The sequence below is a fragment of the Vidua macroura genome, unplaced genomic scaffold, assembly GCF_024509145.1.
Source record: "Vidua macroura isolate BioBank_ID:100142 unplaced genomic scaffold, ASM2450914v1 whyUn_scaffold_191, whole genome shotgun sequence".
In the NCBI taxonomy this organism is placed as follows: Eukaryota; Metazoa; Chordata; class Aves; order Passeriformes; family Viduidae; genus Vidua; species Vidua macroura.
In genome coordinates, this window is record NW_026530575.1 from 43,691 (window position 1) to 64,803 (window position 21,113).

Here is a 21,113-nt window from a genome sequence, read left to right on the forward strand (position 1 = left end):
CCAATATTCCAATTTTTATCCCAATTTTCCCATTTTTATCCCAATTTTCCAATTTTTTATCCCAAATTTCCCCATTTCCCCCCATTTTTATCCCAATTTTCCAATTTTTTATCCCAAATTTCCCCATTTCCCCCCATTTTTATCCCAATTTTCCCATTTTTATCCCAATTTCCCCATTTCCCCCCATTTTTATCCCAATTTTCCAATTTTTTATCCCAAATTACCCCATTTCCCCCCATTTTAATCCCAATTTTCCATTTTTTTCCATTTTTTATCCCAATATTCCAATTTTTATCCCAATTTTCCCATTTTTATCCCAATTTTCCAATTTTTTATCCCAAATTTCCCCATTTCCCCCCATTTTTATCCCAATTTTCCAATTTTTTATCCCAATTTTCCCCATTTCCCCCCATTTTTTATCCCAATATTCCCATTTTTATCCCAATTTTCCCATTTTTATCCCAATTTTCCCATTTTTAACCCAATTTTCCCATTTTTCTCCCCAATTTCGCCTCCCCCCCCCCCCCCCCTCCCGCCCGCGCTGGGAACAATGGGGGGGGGGAGGGGCACCCAAAATGGGGGAGGGGCACCCAAAAATTTGGGGGGGGGGGGGGAATTTAAAATTGGGAGCGGGGGGCGCCCAAAAATGGGGAGAGAAACCCAAAAATTGGGGGGGGGGGGACCCAAAATTGGGCGGGGACACCCAAAAATTTGGGGGGGGGGCGCTCGGGAACCCCAAAATTTGGGGGGGGGGGGGCACCCAGAGGACCCAAAAATCGAAGGGGGGGGCACCCAAAAATTTGGGGGGGGGACCCAAAAAATTGGGGTAGGGACCCAAAATTTGGGGGGGGGGCACCCAAAAATGGGGGGGGGGTACCCAAAAATGGGGGGGGGACCCAAAAAAATTAGGGGGGGGCACCCAAAATTGTGGGTGAGACCAAAAAAAACTGGGGGGGGGGGACCAAAAAATCGGGGGGGGGAACCCAAAAAATTGGGGAGAGGGGGAAAAAATTGGGGTGGGGACCCAAAATTTGGGGGGGGGGGAACCCAAAATTTTGGGGGGAGTGGACCAAAAAAATCGGGGGGGGGGGGGGAGGCGTCCAAAAAGCCCCAAAAATGAGGCCGGGCCCCTCCCCCCCGTCACTGCCGGAATTTTGGGGACCCCCCTGGAAATTTTGGGGACCCCCCCCCGGATTTGGGCCCCCCCCCCCCCCCCCGCGGCGGTTCCGGTTCCGGTTCCGGTTCCGGTTCCGGTTCCGGTTCCCCCCCCCGGTAATTGCTGAGCAAAGAATGGGCGGGGCCGGGGCGGCCTCACCTGGGCGCACCTGGAGCACCCCAAAAAAATCTGGGACCCCCCCCCAAAAAAATGGGATCCCCCAAATTCCTGGGACCGCAAAAATCCCGGAAAATTCCGGGCTCCCCCCCCCCAAAAAAAAAACCAAAAAAAATCCCCCAAAATCCTGGAAAATTCCCCCAAAATCCCAAATTTGGGGCACCTGGAGGTTCCTAAATCACCTGGAGCGCCCCAAAAAAATCTGGGACCCCCCTCCCCCAAAAAATGGGATCCCCCGAATTCCTGGGACCCCAAAAAATCCCCCCCCTCAGATTCCCCCAAAAAAATCCCCCCAAAATCCTGGAAAATTCCCCCAAAATCCCAAATTTTCCCCCAAAATCCCCCAAAAAATCCCCCCAAATCCTGGAAAATTCCCTCAAAAAAAACCCCAAATTTGGGGCACCCGGAGGCTCCCAAATCACCTGGGCGCACCCCAAAAAATTGGGGATCCCCCAAATTCCTGGGACCCCAAAAATCCCCCCCCAAAATCCCCCGAAATTCCCAAAAATTCCCTCCCAAAATCCCAAATTCGGGGCAGAGCTGGACTGGGAGCACTGGGATTGAACTGGGATTGAACTGGGATTGAACTGGGATTGAACTGGGATGAACTGGGATGAACTGGGATGGACTGGGATTGAACTGGGATGGACTGGGATTGAACTGGGATTGAACTGGGATGGACTGGGATGGACTGGGATGGACTGGGGGTTACTGGGATTGAACTGGGATGGACTGGGATGGACTGGGATGGACTGGGGGTTACTGGGATTGAACTGGGATGGACTGGGATGGACTGGGATGGACTGGGGGTTACTGGGATCACAGCTGGAGTCAAACTGGGAGCACTGGGAGGGAACTGGGATTGAACTGGGATGGACTGGGGTGGACTGGGATGGACTGGGAGCACTGGGATTGAACTGGGATTGAACTGGGATTGAACTGGGATGGACTGGGATGGACTGGGATGGACTGGGACAGACTGGGGGTTACTGGGATCAGAGCTGGAGTCAAACTGGGAGCACTGGGAGGGAACTGGGATTGAACTGGGATGGACTGGGATTGAACTGGGATGGACTGGGTGTTACTGGGAGCACTGGGATCAGAGCTGGAGTCAAACTGGGAGCACTGGGAGGGAACTGGGAGGGACTGGGGTCATTTTAAGGAGCGCGGGAAAGCCGCCGCGGGGCACGATGGGAGTTGTAGTCCAGGAATCAACACGTCTCTGTGGGTCGTGGGGCACGATGGGAGTTGTAGTCCAGGAATCAACACGTCTCTGTGGGTCGTGGGGCACGATGGGAGTTGTAGTCCCGGAAGTGGCTGCTCAGCGCCCCCTCTCGCCCTGACCCTACATTCAGGGCACTGGTTTGAACTGGGATGAACTGGGAGGCACTGGGAGGGTACTGGGATGAACTGGGAGGGTACTGGGGTGAACTGGGACCACACTGGGATGAACTGGGAGGCACAGGGAAGATACTGGGATGAACTGGGAGGCACTGGGATGAACTGGGAGGTCACTGGGATGAACTGGGACCACAGTGGGATGAACTGGGAGGGTACTGGGATGAACTGGGAGGCACTGGGATGAACTGGGACCACACTGGGATGAACTGGGAGGCACGGGGACCACAGTGGGGTGAACTGGGAGGCCCTGGGAGGGTACTGGGAGGCACTGGGAGGGTACTGGGATGAACTGGGAGGCACTGGGAGGCACTGGGCTGTGCTGGGAAGGGCGCTTAGGGGCGCTGGGATGAACTGGGCTGAACTGGGCGGAACTGGGAGGAACTGGGAAGGGCACTGGGCGGAACTGGGCTAAACTGGAAAGGGCACTTTGGGGCACTGGGCGGAACTGGGATGAACTGGGATGAACTGGGAGGGACTGGGAGGGACTGGGAGGCCCTGGAAGGGGAACTGGGCTGAACTGGGAGGAACTGGGCTGAACTGGGAGGCCCTGCAGGGGGAACTGGGAGGGACTGGGCTGAACTGGGAGGGACTGGAATTAACTGGGAGGGACTGGGAAAGGCACTGGGCTGAACTGGGCTGAACTGGTCTGAACTGGGATTTAAAGGCCGCGGCTCCTTCCTCCCCCTCCTCCTCCTCCCGATGGAGCGGCTGCTGCCGCTGCTGCTGCTGGCCACTGGTTTGTACTGGTTTATACTGGTTTGTACTGGTTTGGGCTGGGGGGGCACTGGGAGGCTGCTGCTGCTGGCCACTGGTTTGTACTGGTTTATACTGGTTTGTACTGGTTTGGGCTGGGGGGGCACTGGGAGGCTGCTGCTGCTGCTGCTGCTGGCCACTGGTGTGTACTGGTTTATACTGGTTTGTACTGGTTTGGGCTGGGGGGGCGCTGGGAGGCTGCTGCTGCTGGCCACTGGTTTGTACTGGTTTATACTGGTTTGTACTGGTTTGGGCTGGGGGGGCACTGGGAGGCTGCCGCTGCTGGCCACTGGTTTGTACTGGTTTATACTGGTGTGTACTGGTTTGTACTAGTTTGAACTGGGAAGGAACTGGGAGGCCACTGGGAGCAAACTGGGGGGCGCTGGGAGGGACTGGTTTGTACTGGGGGGCACTGGGGGGCTGCTGCCGGCCACTGGTGTGGACTGGTGTGTACTGGTGTGTACTGGTGTGTACTGGTGTGTACTGGTGTGGACTGGTGTGTACTGGTTTGGACTGGTTTGGACTGGGGGCACTGGGAGCAAACTGGGAGCAAACTGGGGGGGGCACTGGGAGCTGCTGGTTTGTACTGGGAGAGACTGGAGGGCGCTGGGAGGGAAGTGGGAACAAACTGGGAATGAACTGGGAGCACTGGGAGGGAAGTGGAATTGAACTGGGGTGAACTGGGAGGGACTGGGAGGACACTGGGCCATACTGGGATGGAGCCAGAGGTGAACTGGGAGCACTGGGAGGACACTGGGAGCACTGGGAACAAACTGGGAGCACTGGGAGTGAACTGGGAGTGAACTGGGAGCACTGGGAGGACACTGGGAGCACTGGGAACAAACTGGGAGCACTGGGAGTGAACTGGGAGCACTGGGAGGACACTGGGAGCGAACTGGGAGTGAACTGGGAGCACTGGGAGGACACTGGGAGTGAACTGGGAGCACTGGGAGGACACTGGGCCATACTGGGATGGAGCCAGAGGTGAACTGGGGACACTGGGAGTGAACTGGTTTGAACTGGGAGGGACTGGGAGGGACTGGGGTGAGTGGGAGGCAATGGACAGGGTGAACTGGTTCGTACTGGGAGGGTGAACTGGTTTGTACTGGGAGGGTGAACTGGGGGCACTGGGAGGGACTGGGAGGGAACTGGGGACACTGGTTTGAACTGGGAGCACTGGGAGGGGTCTGGGAGGTTACTGGGATGAACTGGGAGGGACTGGGAGGTTACTGGGATGAACTGGGAGGGAACTGGGAGGTCATTGGGAGGTCACAGGTCTGTACTGGTTTCTACTGGTTCTAACTGGCCCGTACTGGTTTTAACTGGTCCATACTGGTCCATACTGGTCTTAACTGGTCCGCAGCGGCCGCGGGGGCGGACGAGAACTGGGGAGGCACTTTGGGGTACTGGGAGAGCACCAGTCCAAACTGGTGTGTACTGGTTTATACTGGTCCAGATTGGTTTCTACTGGTCCAGATTGGTTTCTACTGGTTCTAACTGGTCCGTACCGGTTCTAACTGGTCCATACTGGTTTTAACTGGTCCGCAGCGGCCGCGGGGGCGGACGAGAACCGGGGAGACACTTAGAGCACCAGTCCAAACTGGTGTGTACTGGTTTATACTGGTCTAGATTAGTCCATACTGGTTTCTACTGGTTCTAACTGGTCCGTACTGGTTCTAACTGGTCCATACTGGTTTTAACTGGTCCGCAGCGGCCGCGGGGGCGGCCGAGAACCGGGGAGACACTTAGAGCACCAGTCCAAACTGGTGTGTACTGGTTTATACTGGTCCAGATTAGTCCATACTGGTTTCTACTGGTTCTAACTGGTCCGTACTGGTTCTAACTGGTCCATACTGGTTCTAACTGGTCCATACTGGTTTTAACTGGTCCACAGCAGCCGCGGGGGCGGACGAGAACTGGGGAGGCACTTTGGGGTACTGGGAGAGCACCAGTCCAAACTGGTGTGTACTGGTTTATACTGGTCCAGATTGGTTTCTACTGGTTCTAACTGGTCCGTACCGGTTCTAACTGGTCCGTACTGGTTCTAACTGGTCCATACTGGTTTCTACTGGTCCGCAGCGGCCGCGGGGGCGGACGAGAACTGGGGAACCACTTTGGGGTACTGGGAGAGCACCAGTCCAAACTGGTGTGTACTGGTTTATACTGGTCCAGATTGGTTTCTACTGGTTTCTACTGGTTCTAACTGGTCCGTACTGGTTCTAACTGGTCCGTACTGGTTTTAACTGGTCCGCAGCGGCCGCGGGGGCGGACGAGAACCGCATCGTGGGCGGGGCCAGGTGCGAGCGGCGGCGCCACCCGTACCAGGTGCTGCTGCTGCAGCCGGGGGGCGCCATCCACTGCGGGGGGGTCCTGATCGGCCGGAACTGGGTCCTGACAGCGGCACACTGCCACAGCGACAGGTGAGGCACACCTGGGCACACCTGGGCACACACCTGGGCACACCTGGGTACACCTGGGCACACCTGGGTATAGCTGGGAACAAACCTGGGCACACCTGGGTACACCTGGGCACACCTGGACACACACCTGGGGGGCGCCATCCACTGCAGGGGGGTCCTGACAGCGGCACACTGCCACAGCGACAGGTGAGGCACACCTGGGCACACACCTGGGCACACCTGGGCACACCTGGGTACAGCTAGGGACAGCTGGGAACACACCTGGGCACACACCTGGGGGGCGCCATCCACTGCGGGGGGGTCCTGATCGGCCGGAACTGGGTCCTGACAGCGGCACACTGCCACAGCGACAGGTGAGGCACACCTGGGCACACCTGGGCACACACCTGGGCACACCTGGGGACAGCTGGGAACACACCTGGGCACACCTGGGTACACCTGGGCACACACCTGGGGGGCGCCATCCACTGCGGGGGGGTCCTGATCGGCCGCAGCTGGGTCCTGACAGCGGCACACTGCCACAGCGACAGGTGAGGCACACCTGGGCACACCTGGGCACAGCTGGGGACAGCTGGGAACACACCTGGGCACACCTGGGTACACCTGGGCACACACCTGGGGGGCGCCATCCACTGCGGGGGGGTCCTGATCGGCCGGAACTGGGTCCTGACAGCGGCACACTGCCACAGCGACAGGTGAGGCACACCTGGGCACACCTGGGCACACCTGGGCACACACCTGGGGACAGCTGGGGACAGCTAGGGACAGCTGGGAACACACCTGGGCACACCTGGGGGGCGCCATCCACTGCAGGGGGGTCCTGACAGCGGCACACTGCCACAGCGACAGGTGAGGCACACCTGGGCACACACCTGGGCACACCTGGGCACACCTGGGTACACCTGGGCACACCTGGGTACAGCTGGGTACACCTGGGCACACCTGGGCACACCTGGGGACAGCTGGGAACACACCTGGGCACACCTGGGGACACCTGGGCACACACCTGGGAACACCTGGGCACACCTGGGCACACACCTGGGGGGCGCCATCCACTGCGGGGGGGTCCTGATCGGCCGGAACTGGGTCCTGACAGCGGCACACTGCCACAGCGACAGGTGAGGCACACCTGGGCACACCTGGGCACACCTGGGCACACCTGGGGACAGCTGGGAACACACCTGGGCACACCTGGGTACACCTGGGCACACCTGGGCACACCTGGGCACACACCTGGGCACACCTGGGCACACCTGGGTACACCTGGGAACACCTGGGCACACACCTGGGCACACCTGGGCACACCTGGGTACACCTGGGCACACCTGGGCACACACCTGGGGGGCGCCATCCACTGCGGGGGGGTCCTGATCGGCCGCAGCTGGGTCCTGACAGCGGCACACTGCCACAGCGACAGGTGAGGCACACCTGGGCACACCTGGGCACACCTGGGCACACCTGGGGACAGCTGGGAACACACCTGGGCACACCTGGGTACACCTGGGCACACCTGGGCACACCTGGGCACACACCTGGGCACACCTGGGTACAGCTGGGCACACCTGGGCACACCTGGGTACACCTGGGTACACCTGGGCACACACCTGGGGGGCGCTATCCACTGCGGGGGGGTCCTGATCGGCCGGAACTGGGTCCTGACAGCGGCACACTGCCACAGCGACAGGTGAGGCACACCTGGGCACACACCTGGGCACACCTGGGCACACACCTGGGCACACCTGGGTACAGCTGGGTACACATAGGGACAGCTGGGAACACACCTGGGCACACCTGGGCACAGCTGGGAACACACCTGGGTACACCTGGGCACACCTGGGCACAGCTGGGTACACATAGGGACAGCTGGGGACAGCTAGGGACAGCTGGGAACACACCTGGGCACACCTGGGTACACCTGGGTACACCTGTGCACACACCTGGGCACACCTGGGTACACCTGGGTACACCTGTGCACACACCTGGGCACACCTGGGTACAGCTGGGGACAGCTAGGGACAGCTGGGAACACACCTGGGCACACCTAGGTACAGCTGGGCACACCTGGGGACACCTGGGCACACCTGGGTACAGCTGGGCACACACCTGGGCGCACACCTGGGCACACCAAGTCTCACCTGTCCCGCTATAAACCCCCATTTACCTGTGCCAGGTGAGCTCACCTGTGCTCACCTGTCCCACTATAAACCCCCATTTACCTGTCCCAGGTGTATTTACCTGTCCCAGGTGAGCTCACCTGTGCTCACCTGTGCTCACCTGTCCCGCTATAAACCCCCATTTACCTGTCCCAGGTGTATTTACCTGCCTCAGGTGTATTTACCTGTCCCAGGTGAGCTCACCTGTGCTCACCTGTGCTCACCTGTGCTCACCTTTACCTGTCCAGCCCCCTGCGGGTCCTGCTGGGCGAGCACAACCTGAAGGAGCGCGAGGGGGCGGAGCAATGCCTCACCTGGGCGCGCGCCTTCGTGCACCCGCGGTACCAGCCCGGCCGCCATGACAGTGACGTCATGCTGCTGCGCCTGCGCAGCCCCGCCCACCTGAGCCCCAGCGTGCGGCCCGTGGCGCTGCCCCGCAGGTGTCCCCAGGTAGGGGACAGGTGCGTGGTGTCCGGGTGGGGCAGCACCCGCAGCCCGCAAGGTGAGACACCTGGGGGACAGGTGAGGGGGGTGGGGGCACACCTGGGGGACAGGTGAGGGGTGGGAGGGACAGGTGAGGGGGGTGGGGGCACACCTGGGGGACAGGTGAGGGGGTGGGGACACACCTGGGGGACAGGTGAGGGGTGGGCCGGACAGGTGAGGGGGGTGGGGGCACACCTGGGGGACAGGTGAGGGTGTGGGGACACACCTGGGGGACAGGTGAGGGGGTGGGAGGGACAGGTGAGGGGCTGGGGGCACACCTGGGGGACAGGTGAGGGGGGTGGGGACACACCTGGGGGACAGGTGAGGGTGTGGGAGGGACAGGTGAGGGGGGTGGGGGCACACCTGGGGGACAGGTGAGGGTGTGGGAGGGACAGGTGAGGGGGTGGGGGCACACCTGGGGGACAGGTGAGGGGGGTGGGGGGTCAGGGGACACCTGGAAGGGTCAGAAAAGCGGGACAGGTGGGGGAGGGGACACCTGGGGGGCGACAGGTGAGGGGATGGGTGGGGACAGGTGAGGTATGGAGGGGTTGGGAGGGGACAGGTGAGCGACAGGTGAGACCTGGGTGGGGACAGGTGAGGGGCGACGGGGAGGGACAAATGAGGAACAGGGGAGGGGGCAGGTGACACCTGTGCTGCACCTGTCCCCTTCATCCCTACCTGTCCCTCACCTGTGCCTCACCTGTCCCTCACCTGTCCCACCTGTCCCCTTCATCCCTACCTGTCCTCACCTGTCCCATCCACCCCCACCTGTCCTCACCTGTCCCCGGCTGCTCTCACCTGCGCCAGGTGCGTTCCCGGACGTGCTGCAGTGTGGGGAGGTGTTCACCTGGTCCAACGCCGACTGCGCTCACCTGTACCCAGGTGCCATCACTCCCAACATGCTTTGCGCCGGCGGCCGCGCCGGTGACAGCACCGACTCCTGCCAGGTGCGGCCAGGTGTGGGGGAGGCACACCTGAGAGGGTGGGGGAGGGGGCAGGTGTGGGGGGGACTCACCTGTGTGTGTGGGGGGGGAAAGATGGGAACATCTAGGGGGGGACTCACCTGTGTGGGGGGGGAATGGAGGTGGGACGCACCTGGGGAACACCTGGGGGGACTCACCTGTATTGGGGACACCTGGGGGGACTCACCTGTGTGGGGAAGGAGGGAGGGGGTGGGACTCACCTGTATGGGGGGTAATGGGTGAGAAACACCTGGGGGAACTCACCTGTCTCTTACCTGTCCCACCTGCCTCACCTGTCCCACCTGTCTCTTACCTGTCCCACCTGCCTCACCTGTCCCACCTGTCTCTTACCTGTCCCACCTGCCTCACCTGTCCCACCTGCCTCACCTGTCCCACCTGTCTCTTACCTGTCCCACCTGTCTCACCTGTCCTAGGGTGACTCCGGGGGCCCGCTGGTGTGCGAGGGGTACCTGCAGGGCGTGGTCTCCTGGGGGCTGCAGGTGTGCGGCCAGCAGGGCAAGCCAGGTGTGTACAGCCGGGTGTGCGCCTTCACCACCTGGATCCGCCGCACCATCCGCGCCAACGGCGGAGACTGAGACACCTGGGCGCACCTGAGACACCTGGGCGCACCTGGGGGGCACCTGGGGGGCACCTGGATGCACCTGGGGGGCTCCTTGACCTGTCCTGTAACACCTGGGAGGCTGCTTGGCCTCACCTGTGACACCTGGGAGGCTCCTTGTGACACCTGGGGCTCACCTGGAGCACCTGGGGGGTACCTGAGGGGCTCCCTGACCTCACCTGTAACACCTGAATGGCTCCTTTTAACACCTGAGTGGTTTCTTGACTTTACCTGCAACACCTGGGGGGCTCCTTGTAACACCTGGGGGCACCTGGATGTCACCTGAAGCACCTGGGGGGCACCTGGGGATCACCTGGCACACCTGAGCACACCTGGAGTGCGCCTGGGTTGGGGCTGGATGTCACGTGAAAGCCCCCAAATCCTCCCCCGCGAGGAAAAGTGAGGGAAAAAGGCAGGAAATGGGAATTTTGAGGGAAAAACAGTGGGAAACATGAGGGGAAAATGGGAATTTTGAGAGAAAAATGGCAGGAAACGTGAGGGGAAAATGAGAATTTTGAGGGGAAAGGGCGGGAAACGTGAGGGGAAATGGGAATTTCGAGGGGGAAACGTGAGGGGAAAATGGGAATTTTGAGGGAAAAATGGTGGGAAACATGAGGGGAAAATGAGAATTTTGAGGGGAAAATGGTGGGAAACGTGAGGGGAAAATGAGAATTTTGAGGGGAAAATGGTGGGAAACGTGAGGGGAAAATGGGAATTTGAGGGGAAAGGGTGGGAAATGCGAGGGGAAAATGGGAATTCTGAGGGAAAAATGGCGGGAAACGTGAGGGGAAAATGGGAATTTTGAGGGGAAAGGGTGGGAAATGTGAGGGGAAAATGGGAATTTTGAGGGGAAAATGGTGGGAAACATGAGGGGAAAATGGGAATTCTGAGGGGGAAACGTGAGGGGAAAATGGGAATTTTGAGGCGAAAATGGTGGGAAACGTGAGGGGAAAATGGGAATTTTGAAGGGAAAGGGTGGGAAATGTGAGGGGAAAATGGGAATTTTGATGGAAAAATGGTGGGAATTGTGAGGGGAAAATGGAGGGAAACGTGAGGGGAAAATGGAGGGAAACGTGAGGGGGGAATTGGAGGGAAACGTGAGGAAAACGTGAGGAGGAAAGGATGGGAAACTTGAGGGAAATATGAGGGGGAAAGGAAGACAAACATGAGGGGAAAAACTAGGGAAATGTGAAGAGGGAATGAGGGAAATTTGAGGGGAAAAGAGCGGAAAATTTGAGGATAAAAAGGGCAGGAAATGTGAGGGGGGAAAAGTGGGAAACATGAGGGGGAAAATGGGAATTTGGAGGGGAAAAGTGAGGGAAATGTGAAGGGGGAAAGGTGGGAAACGTGAGGGGAAAGTGGTGGGGAAAAAATGAGGGGAGAAAAGGCAGGAAATATGAAGGGAAAAGGGTTGGGAATTGTGAGGGGAAAATGGAGGGAAACGTGAGGAAAACGTGAGGGGGAAAGGATGGGAAAAATGAGGGAAATGTGAGGGGGGAAACGAGGGAAATTTGAGGGGGAAAGAGGGGAAAATTTGAGGATGAAATGGGCAGGAAATGTGAGGGGAAAAGGTGGAAGATGTGAAGGGACAAGGGATGGGAATTGTGAGGGGAAAATGGAGGGAAACGTGAGGGGAAAATGGAGGGAAATGTGAGGGGAAAATGGAGGGAAACATGAGGGGAAAATGGAGGGAAATGTGAAGAGAAAATGGAGGGAAACATGAGGGGAAAATGGAGGGAAATGTGAGGGGAAAATGGAGGAAAACGTGAGGGGAAAATGGAGGGAAACGTGAGGGGAAAATGGAGGGAAATGTGAAGAGAAAATGGAGGGAAATGTGAGGGGAAAATGGAGGGAAACGTGAGGGAAACGTGAGGGGAAAATGGAGGGAAACGTGAGGAAAACGTGAGGGGGAAAGGATGGGAAACATGAGGGAAATGTGAGGGGGAAAGAGCAGAAAATTTGAGGATAAAATGGGCAGGAAACGTGAGGGGAAAACGGAGGGAAACGTGAGGGGAAAATGGAGGGAAATGTGATGGGAAAATGTGAGGAGAAAATGGAGGGAAACGTGAGGAAAACATGAGGGGGAAAATGAGAGAAACATGAGGGGAAAATGGAGGGAAATGTGAGGAGGAAAATGGAGGCAAACTCGAGGGGAAAATGCGAGGAGGAAATGGAGGGAAATGTGAGGAAAACATGAGGGGGAAATGAAAGAAACGTGAGGGGGGAAATGGAGGGAAACGTGAGGGGAAAATGGAGACAAATGTGAGGGAGGAAATGGAAGGAATTGTGAAGAAATGAGGGGGAAACGAGGGAAATGAGGGGGAAAACGAGGGAAATGTGAAGGGGAAACAGGAGGGAATCTGAGGGGAAAAGGGTGGGAAATTTGGGGACAAAAAAGGTCGAAACCTGAGGGGAAAAGGCTCCCAGTTGGCTCCCAATGCTCCCAGTTGGTTCCCAGTTGGCTCCCAGCTGGCTCCCAGTGTTCCCAGTGCTCTCAGTTGGTTCCGTTGGTTCCCAGTTGGTTCCCAGTTGGCTCCCAGTGCTCCCAGTTGATTCCCAGTTGGTTCCCAGTTGGTTCCCAGTGCTCCCAGTTAGTTCCCAGTTGGTTCCCAGTTGGTTCCCAGTTGGTTCCGTTGGTTCCCAGTGCTCCCAGTGCTCCCAGTTGGTTCCCAGTTGGTTCCCAGTTGGCTCCCAGTGCTCCCAGTTGATTCCCAGTTGGTTCCCAGTTGGTTCCCAGTGCTCCCAGTTAGTTCCCAGTTGGTTCCCAGTTGGTTCCCAGCTGGCTCCCAGTGCTCCCAGTTGGTTCCCAGCTGGCTCCCAGTGCTCCCAGTTGGTTCCCAGTGCTCCCAGTTGGTTCCCAGTTGGTTCCCAGCTGGCTCCCAGTGCTCCCAGTTGGCTCCCAGTGCTCCCAGTTGGCTCCCAGTTGGTTCCCAGCTGGCTCCCAGTGCTCCCAGTTGGTTCCCAGCTGGCTCCCAGTGCTCCCAGTTGGTTCCCAGTGCTCCCAGTTGGTTCCCGGTTGGCTCCCAGTGCTCCCAGTGCTCCCAGTGCAGCTCTGCCCCCCCCCCCCCAGTGCCACCAATGACCTCACCCCCCTCTCCAGCCAATCAGACAACGTGAAGGGGGCGGAGCCAGATGCGCTCTGAGCTCTGATTGGTCTTTATTGCAAAGGGAGGGGTCAGCGGCCGCTCCGGCCGCCCCGGTGACCGCTGGGGTCCAGGCCCAGCTCCGAGTGACCACAGGTGAGCGGGGGGGGTTGGGGCTCACAGGAGGGACTGGGGGGTCAGGGGTCAGTCAGGGGGTCAGTGGTCACTCAGGGGGGTCAGGGGTCACACAAGGGGTCAGTGGTCACTTGGGGGGGTCAGTGGTCACTCGGGGGGGTCAGGGGTCACACGAGGGGTGAGTGGTCAGTCTAGGGGGTCAGGGGTCACTCGGGGGACTCAGGGGTCACACGAGGGGTTAGCGGTCACTGAGGGCTGTCAGTGGTCACTCTGGGTCACAGGAGGGGTGAGTGGTCATTTGGGGGGGTCAGTGGTCACACGAGGGGTCAGTGGTCACTCAGGGGGTCAGTGGTCATTTGGGGGGGTCAGTCGTCACAGGAGGGTTCAGTGGTCACTCGGGGAGGTTGGTGGTCACTCAGGGCTGTCAGCGGTCACTCTGGGTCACAGGAGGGTTCAGTGGTCACTCGGGGGGGGTCAGCGGTCACTCCGGCTATCAGCGGTCACTCTGGGCCGCAGGAGGGGTCAGCGGTCACTTGGGGGGGTCAGTGGTCACTCGGGGGGGGTCAGGGGTCACACGAGGGGTCAGTGGTCACTTAGGGGGGTCAGTGGTCACTTGGGGGAGTCAGGGGTCACACAAAGGGTCAGTGGTCACTCGGGGGGGGTCGGCGGTCACTCCGGCTATCAGCGGTCACTCCGGCTACCAGCGGTCACTCCGGGCCGCAGGAGGGGTCAGCGGTCACCGCGGAGGCGCCGATGACCGCCCGGATCCAGGCCAGCGCGGGCCGGACGCGGGCGTAGACGCCCGGGCGGCCGGGCTGACCGCAGGGGTGCTCGCCCCAGGACACCACGGCCTGGAGCTGGCCCTGGCACAGCAGGGGACCCCCGGAGTCGCCCTGCGGACACGGGGACACGGGGGACATCAGGGGACAGTGAGGGGACAGTGAGGGGACAGAGGGGACAGAGGGGACATCAGGGGACAGAGGGGACATCAGGGGACATTGGGGACAGAGGGGACAGAGGGGACAGTGAGGGGACATCTGGGGACATTGGGGACACTGAGGGGACATTGGGGACATTGAGGGGACATTGGGGACATTGGGGACATCAGGGGACAGAGGGGACAGTGAGGGGACATTGGGGACATTGAGGGGACATTGGGGACATTGGGGATATTGGGGACAGAGGGGACAGAGGGGACATTGGGGATATTGGGGACATCGGGGACATCAGGGGACAGAGGGGACACTGGGGACATTGGGGACAGTGAGGGGACAGTGGGGACAGAGGGGACATTGGGGACAGTGAGGGGACATCTGGGGACATTGGGGACACTCAGGGGACATTGGGGACATTGAGGGGACATTGGGGACATCAGGGGACAGAGGGGACATTGGGGACAGTGAGGGGACATTGGGGACATCGGGGACACTCAGGGGACATTGGGGACAGTGAGGGGACACTGGGGACATTAGGGACATTGGGGAGATCAGGGGACACTGGGGACATTGAGGGGACATTGGGGACATCGGGGACCCCCGGAGTCGCCCTGCGGACACAGGGGACACTCAGAGGACACACAGGTGACACACAGGTGACACAGGTAGCAAAGGTGACACAAATGTAACACAGATGCCAGCTGACCCAGGTGACCCAGGTGACACAGGTGACACACAGGTAACAAGGTGACCCAGGTGACCCTGGTGACCCAGGTGACCCAGGTGACACAGGTGACACAGGTGACACACAGGTGACACAGGTGACACACAGGTAACAAGGTGACTCAGGTGACACAGGTGACACAGGTGACACAGGTGACACACAGGTGACACAGGTGACACAGGTGACACAGGTAACACAGGTAACAAAGGTGACACACAGGTGACACAGGTGACACACAGGTAACAAGGTGACCCAGGTGACACACAGGTGACCCAGGTGACACAGGTGACACAGGTGACACACAGGTAACAAGGTGACACACAGGTGACACACAGGTAACAAGGTGACCCAGGTGACACAGGTGACACACAGGTGACACAGGTGACAGATGACTCACAGGTAACACACAGGTGACACACAGGTAACAAGGTGACTCAGGTGACACAGGTGACACACAGGTGACACAGGTGACACACGTGTAACAAGGTGACACAGGTGACCCAGGTGACACACAGGTGACACAGAGGTAACAAGGTGACACACAGGTAACAAGGTGACACAGGTGACACAGGTGACACAGAAGTAACAAGGTGACACACAGGTAACAAGGTGACACAGGTGACACACAGGTGACACAGGTGACACAGGTGACACAGGTGACACAGGTGACACAGGTGACAAGGTGACACACAGGTAACAAGGTGACACAGGTGACACAGAGGTAACAAGGTGACACACAGGTAACAAGGTGACACAGGTGCCACACAGGTGACACAGGTGACACAGGTGACACACAGGTGACACAGGTGACCCAGGTGACACAGGTGACACAGGTGACACACAGGTGACACAGGTGACCCAGGTGACACAGGTGACACACAGGTAACAAGGTGACACAGGTGACACAGGTGACCCAGGTGACACAGGTGACACACAGGTAACAAGGTGACACAGGTGACACACAGGTGACACAGGTGACACAGGTGACACAGGTGACACACAGGTAACAAGGTGACACAGGTGACACAGGTGACACACAGGTGACACAGGTGACAGATGACACACAGGTAACACACAGGTGACACACAGGTAACAAGGTGACCCAGGTGACACAGGTGACACACAGGTAACAAGGTGACACAGGTGCCACACAGGTGACACAGGTGACACAGGTGACACACAGGTGACACAGGTGACCCAGGTGACACAGGTGACACAGGTGACACACAGGTGACACAGGTGACACACAGGTAACAAGGTGACACAGGTGACACAGGTGACACACAGGTGACACAGGTGACCCAGGTGACACAGGTGACACACAGGTAACAAGGTGACACAGGTGACACACAGGTGACACAGGTGACACAGGTGACACAGGTGACACACAGGTAACAAGGTGACCCAGGTGACACAGGTGACACACAGGTGACACAGGTGACAGATGACACACAGGTAACACACAGGTGACACACAGGTAACAAGGTGACCCAGGTGACACAGGTGACACACAGGTGACACAGGTGACAGATGACACACAGGTAACACACAGGTGACACACAGGTAACAAGGTGACCCAGGTGACACAGGTGACACACAGGTGACACAGGTGACAGATGACACACAGGTAACACACAGGTGACACACAGGTAACAAGGTGACACAGGTAACACACAGGTGACACACAGGTGACACACAGGTGACACAGGTGACACACAGGTAACAAGGTGACACAGGTGACACACAGGTGACACACAGGTGACACAGGTGACACAGGTGACCCAGGTGACCGTGGTGCCAGCGCCGCACCTGGCAGGAGTCCTTGCCGCCCTCGGGCACACCTGCGCACAGCATGTCCGGCGTCACCTGCGCGCCGTAGGCGTCGCCGCAGGCGCTGTCCCCGAGCACGGTGACGTTGAGGCACTGCGGCACGGCCGGGTACGACTCTGGGGACACGCACGCACCTGGCACAGGTGGCACCGCCCGGGACGCACCTGGGACACACCTGGCACAGGTGGCACTGCCTGGGACATACCTGGGGACATCTGGGGACACACCTGGCACAGGTGGCACCGCCCGGGACGCACCTGGCACAGGTGGCACTACCTGGGGACACACCTGGGACACACCTGGCACAGGTGGCACCGCCCGGGACGCACCTGGCACAGGTGGCACTACCTGGGACACACCTGGGGACACACCTGGGACACACCTGGCGCAGGTGGCACCGCCCGGGACGCACCTGGCGCAGGTGGCACTGCCTGGGACATACCTGGGAACATACCTGGGGACACACCTGGCGCAGGTGGCACTACCTGGGGACACACCTGGGACACACCTGGGACACACCTGGGGACACCTGGGGATACCTGGGACAGGTGGCACTGCCTGGGACACACCTGGGACACACCTGGGACACACCTGACACAGGTGGCACTGCCTGGGACACACCTGGGACACACCTGGGGACACCTGGGACACACCTGGGACAGGTGGCACTGCCTGGGACACACCTGGGACACACCTGGGACACACCTGGGGACACCTGGGACAGGTGGCACCGGGACAGGGACACACCTGGGGCCCTCCCAGTCCCTCCAAACCCCCAAACCAGTATAAACCAGTAACTCCCAGTCCCCCCCAATCCCTTCCCAGTCCCTCCCAGTCCCTCCCAGTCCCTCCCAGTCCCTCCCAGTCCCCCCCAATCCCCTCCCAGTCCCCCCCAATCCCCTCCCAGCCCCTCCCAGTATAAACCAGTCCGAACCAGTCCGTACCCTCGGGGCTGCTGGTGCTCCCCCAGCCCATCACGGTGCAGGTGGAGCCGGGGGTGGGCGTGGCCTGGGGCAGGGGGAGGGGCCTCACCTGCGGCCCGCAGGTGAAGGGCGGCTCCACCCTGAGCAGCATCAGGTCGTGGGAGCGGCCGGAGTCGCGGGGATCCCCGGGGGGATCCCCGGAAGAATTCCCGGGATTTTGGGGATTTCGGGAGTTTTCCGCGGCCTTGCCGAAGTCCGGGTGCACCACGAGCTCCACGGCGGCGGCGAACTGCTCGTGGCCGCTCACCTGCGCCAGGCTGTGCTCACCTGCGCGCACCTGCAGGTGGCTGTTCCCAGTCCACACCAGTTCACACCAGTTCATCCCAGTAAATCCCAGTTCAAACCAGTAACCCCAGCACTCCCATCAATCCCCGTCCCTGCTCGTGGCCGCTCACCTGCGCCAGGCTGTGCTCACCTGCGCGCACCTGCAGGTGGCTGTTCCCAGTCCACACCAGTTCAGACCAGTTCATCCCAGTAAATCCCAGTTCAAACCAGTAACCCCAGCACTCCCATCAACCCCCATCGCTGCTCGTGGCCGCTCACCTGTGCTCACCTGTGCTCACCTGTGCTCACCTGTGCTCACCTGCGCGCACCTGCAGGTGGCTGTTCCCAGTCCACACCAGTTCACACCAGTTCATCCCAGTAAATCCCAGTTCAAACCAGTAACCCCAGCACTCCCATCAACCCCCGTCGCTGCTCGTGGCCGCTCACCTGTGCTCACCTGAGCTCACCTGTGCTCACCTGAGCTCACCTGTGCTCACCTGTGCTCACCTGAGCTCACCTGTGCTCACCTGTGCTCACCTGTGCTCACCTGCAGGTGGCTGTTCCCAGTCCACACCAGTTCACACCAGTCCGGACCAGTCCATCCCAGTTCAAACCAGCAACCCCAGCACTCCCATCAACCCCTGTCACTGCTCGTGGCCGCTCACCTGCGCCAGGCTGTGCTCACCTGTGCTCACCTGAGCTCACCTGTGCCCACCTGTGCTCACCTGTGCTCACCTGTGCCCACCTGTGCTCACCTGTGCTCACCTGCGCGCACCTGCAGGTGGCTGTTCCCAGTCCAGACCAGTTCACACCAGTTCATCCCAGTAAATCCCAGTTCAAACCAGTAACGCCAGCACTCCCATCAACCCCCATCCCTGCTCGTGGCCGCTCACCTGAGCTCACCTGAGCTCACCTGAGCTCACCTGTGCTCACCTGTGCTCACCTGCGCGCACCTGCAGGTGGCTGTTCCCAGTCCAGACCAGTCCCCCCCCAGTCCCCTCCCAGTAACCCCAAACCAGTATAAACCAGTAACCTCAAATCCCCTTTTTACCCCTCCCAATCCCCTCCCAGTTCCCTCCCAGTTCATCCCAGTTCCCTCCCAGTAACCCCAAACCCCAAACCAGTACAAACCAGTAACACCAAACCCCCTTTTTACCCTTCCCAGTCCCTCCCAGTGCCCTCCCAATCCCCTCCCAGTCCCTCCCAGATCCTCCCAGTCCCTCCCAGTATAAACCAGTAACCCCAAACCCCCTTTTTATCCTTCCCAGTCCCCTCCCAGTTCCCTCCCAGTAACCCCAAACCCCAAACCAGTACAAACCAGTAACTCCAAATTCCCTTTTTACCCCTCCCAGTTCCCTCCCAGTCGCTCCCAGTCCCTCCCAGTCCCTCCCAGTTCCCTCCCAGTCGCTCCCAGTCCCTCCCAGTCCCCCCAGATCCCGTCCCAGTGGCTCCCAGCGCTCCCAGTTTGCCCAGTACGGACCTGGCCCGGCAGTGGGCGGCGCTCAGCACCCACTGGGGGCTCAGCAGCGCCCCCCCGCACACGAACTGGTCAAACTGGAAGAGCCGCACGAGCCCCGCGTGCGCCCCCGGGGGGCACTCGGAGCCCCCCAAAATCCGCCCGGGGTGGGGCCGGGCTGGGGGACGGGGGGTCAGAATTCCCAAAATTCCAAAAATGCCCGAAATTCCCCAAAAATTCCACCCCAAAATCCCCCAAATTCCCCCGAAAAATCCCGCGCGGGACCCCCCCAAAAATCCCTCTCGGAGCCCCCCAAAATCCGCCCGGGGTGGGGCCGGGCTGGGGGACGGGGGGGGGTTCAGAATTCCCAGAATTCCAAAAATTCCCGAAATTCCCCAAAAATTCCACCCCAAAATTTCAAAAATTCCACCCCAAAATCCCCCGGACTCCCCCCCAAAAATCCCTCTCGGAGCCCCCCAAAATCCGCCCGGGCTGGGGGACGGGGGGGGGGGGGGGGGGTCAGAATTCCCCAAATTCCCCAAATTCCCGAAACATCCATGACGGAATTTTAATCCCCCAAATTTTCCTCAAAATCCCTCCAATTTTCCATAAGACCCCCAATTTTCCCCCGTATCTCCCGAAGTTCCCCCAAATTTCCCCCCCAGAATCGCCCAAATCCCCCCTAAACCTCCCCAAATCCTCCTAAATCCCTCAAATTTTCCCTAAAATGCCCCAAATTTTCCCGAAAATGCCCCAAATTTCCCCCCATATCCCTCACTTTTCCCCCCAGACTCCCTCAAATCCCCCAAAATCTCCCAATTTTCCCTCAAATCCCCCGAAGTTTCCCCAAAACCTCCCAAATTTCCTGCAGAACCCCTCAGAAGTCTCCCTAAAATCCCCCAAATCACCCAGATTTTCCCAAAACCTCCCAAATTTGCTCCAAACCCCCTCAAAATGTCCCCTAAAATCCTTAAACCCCCCCCCAAACCCCCCCAAATTCCCCCCAAATCCTTCCGTTTTCCTCCCAAATCCCCCAAATTTTCCCTAAATCCCTCAAATTCCCCCAAACCACCCGAATTTTCCTTAAAACCGCTCAAAATTTCCCCTAAAATCCCCCAAATTTTCCCTAAAACCCCCCCAATCCCTCAAATTTTCCTTAAAATCCCCCAAATTTTCCTTAAAATCCCCCAAATTTTCCTTAAAACCCCGCCAAAATTTCCCCCAAAACCCCCAAATCCCTCAGATTATCCCCCCAAATTCCCCCCCAAATCCCTCAAATTTCCCCTCAGATTTCCCCAAAACCCCCAAATTTCCCGAAAATCCCCGATTTCCCCCCAAATCCGGGTGCCCCTCACCGGGGGGCAGCAGGAGGAGGAGGAGGAGGACGAGGGGCTCCATGGTGGGGGAGGGGCGCAGCTGGGGCTTTTTGGGGGGCGCCGCGTGACCCCCATTATTAAAGGGGGCCTCGTTAATGATTAATTAATTAATCGGCCCCTCCCCCACCCCCCGCGGGCGGTGCCGGCGCAGGTGGAGCCTTCCCACCCCTCCCCCACCCCGGGAAAAGAGGATTCGGGAGGAA

General features: G+C 59.2%; 2 protein-coding genes across 2 annotated transcripts; one reads left to right on the forward strand and one right to left on the reverse strand.

Annotated features, from left to right (window-relative positions):
- The first annotated feature begins 3,288 nt into the window (after positions 1-3,288).
- LOC128802820 (trypsin-like) lies at positions 3,289-10,330 on the forward strand. Its single transcript, XM_053969394.1, has 5 exons — positions 3,289-3,470; positions 5,742-5,907; positions 8,309-8,562; positions 9,351-9,490; positions 9,940-10,330. Exons 1-5 carry the CDS (start codon positions 3,434-3,436, stop codon positions 10,099-10,101), a joined length of 759 nt encoding a protein of 252 aa, XP_053825369.1. The 5' UTR covers positions 3,289-3,433; the 3' UTR covers positions 10,102-10,330.
- Positions 10,331-14,049: 3,719 nt separating this feature from the next.
- LOC128802823 (trypsin-like) lies at positions 14,050-20,932 on the reverse strand. Its single transcript, XM_053969395.1, has 5 exons — positions 20,890-20,932; positions 19,559-19,712; positions 17,776-18,101; positions 16,811-16,995; positions 14,050-14,235 (listed from the first exon to the last, which is right to left on the reverse strand). The coding sequence occupies exons 1-5, from the start codon at positions 20,930-20,932 to the stop codon at positions 14,050-14,052; spliced, it is 894 nt and encodes a 297-aa protein (XP_053825370.1).
- Between the last annotated feature and the right edge of the window lie 181 nt (positions 20,933-21,113).

Excerpts from the sequence above, each read along its gene's own strand:
- LOC128802820 (XM_053969394.1), top strand. The coding sequence starts at position 3,434 with ATGGAGCGGCTGCTGCCGCTGCTGCTGCTGGCCACTG. Across the intron at positions 3,471-5,741 it reads GCTGCTGCTGCTGGCCACTG|CGGCCGCGGGGGCGGACGAG; the intron begins GTTTGTACTGGT and ends ACTGGTCCGCAG. Across the intron at positions 5,908-8,308 it reads GCACACTGCCACAGCGACAG|CCCCCTGCGGGTCCTGCTGG; the intron begins GTGAGGCACACC and ends TTACCTGTCCAG.
- LOC128802823 (XM_053969395.1), bottom strand. The coding sequence starts at position 20,932 with ATGGAGCCCCTCGTCCTCCTCCTCCTCCTCCTGCTGCCCCCCG. Across the intron at positions 19,713-20,889 it reads CCTCCTCCTGCTGCCCCCCG|CCCGGCCCCACCCCGGGCGG; the intron begins GTGAGGGGCACC and ends CCCGTCCCCCAG. Across the intron at positions 18,102-19,558 it reads GCCGCCCACTGCCGGGCCAG|CCACCTGCAGGTGCGCGCAG; the intron begins GTCCGTACTGGG and ends GACTGGGAACAG.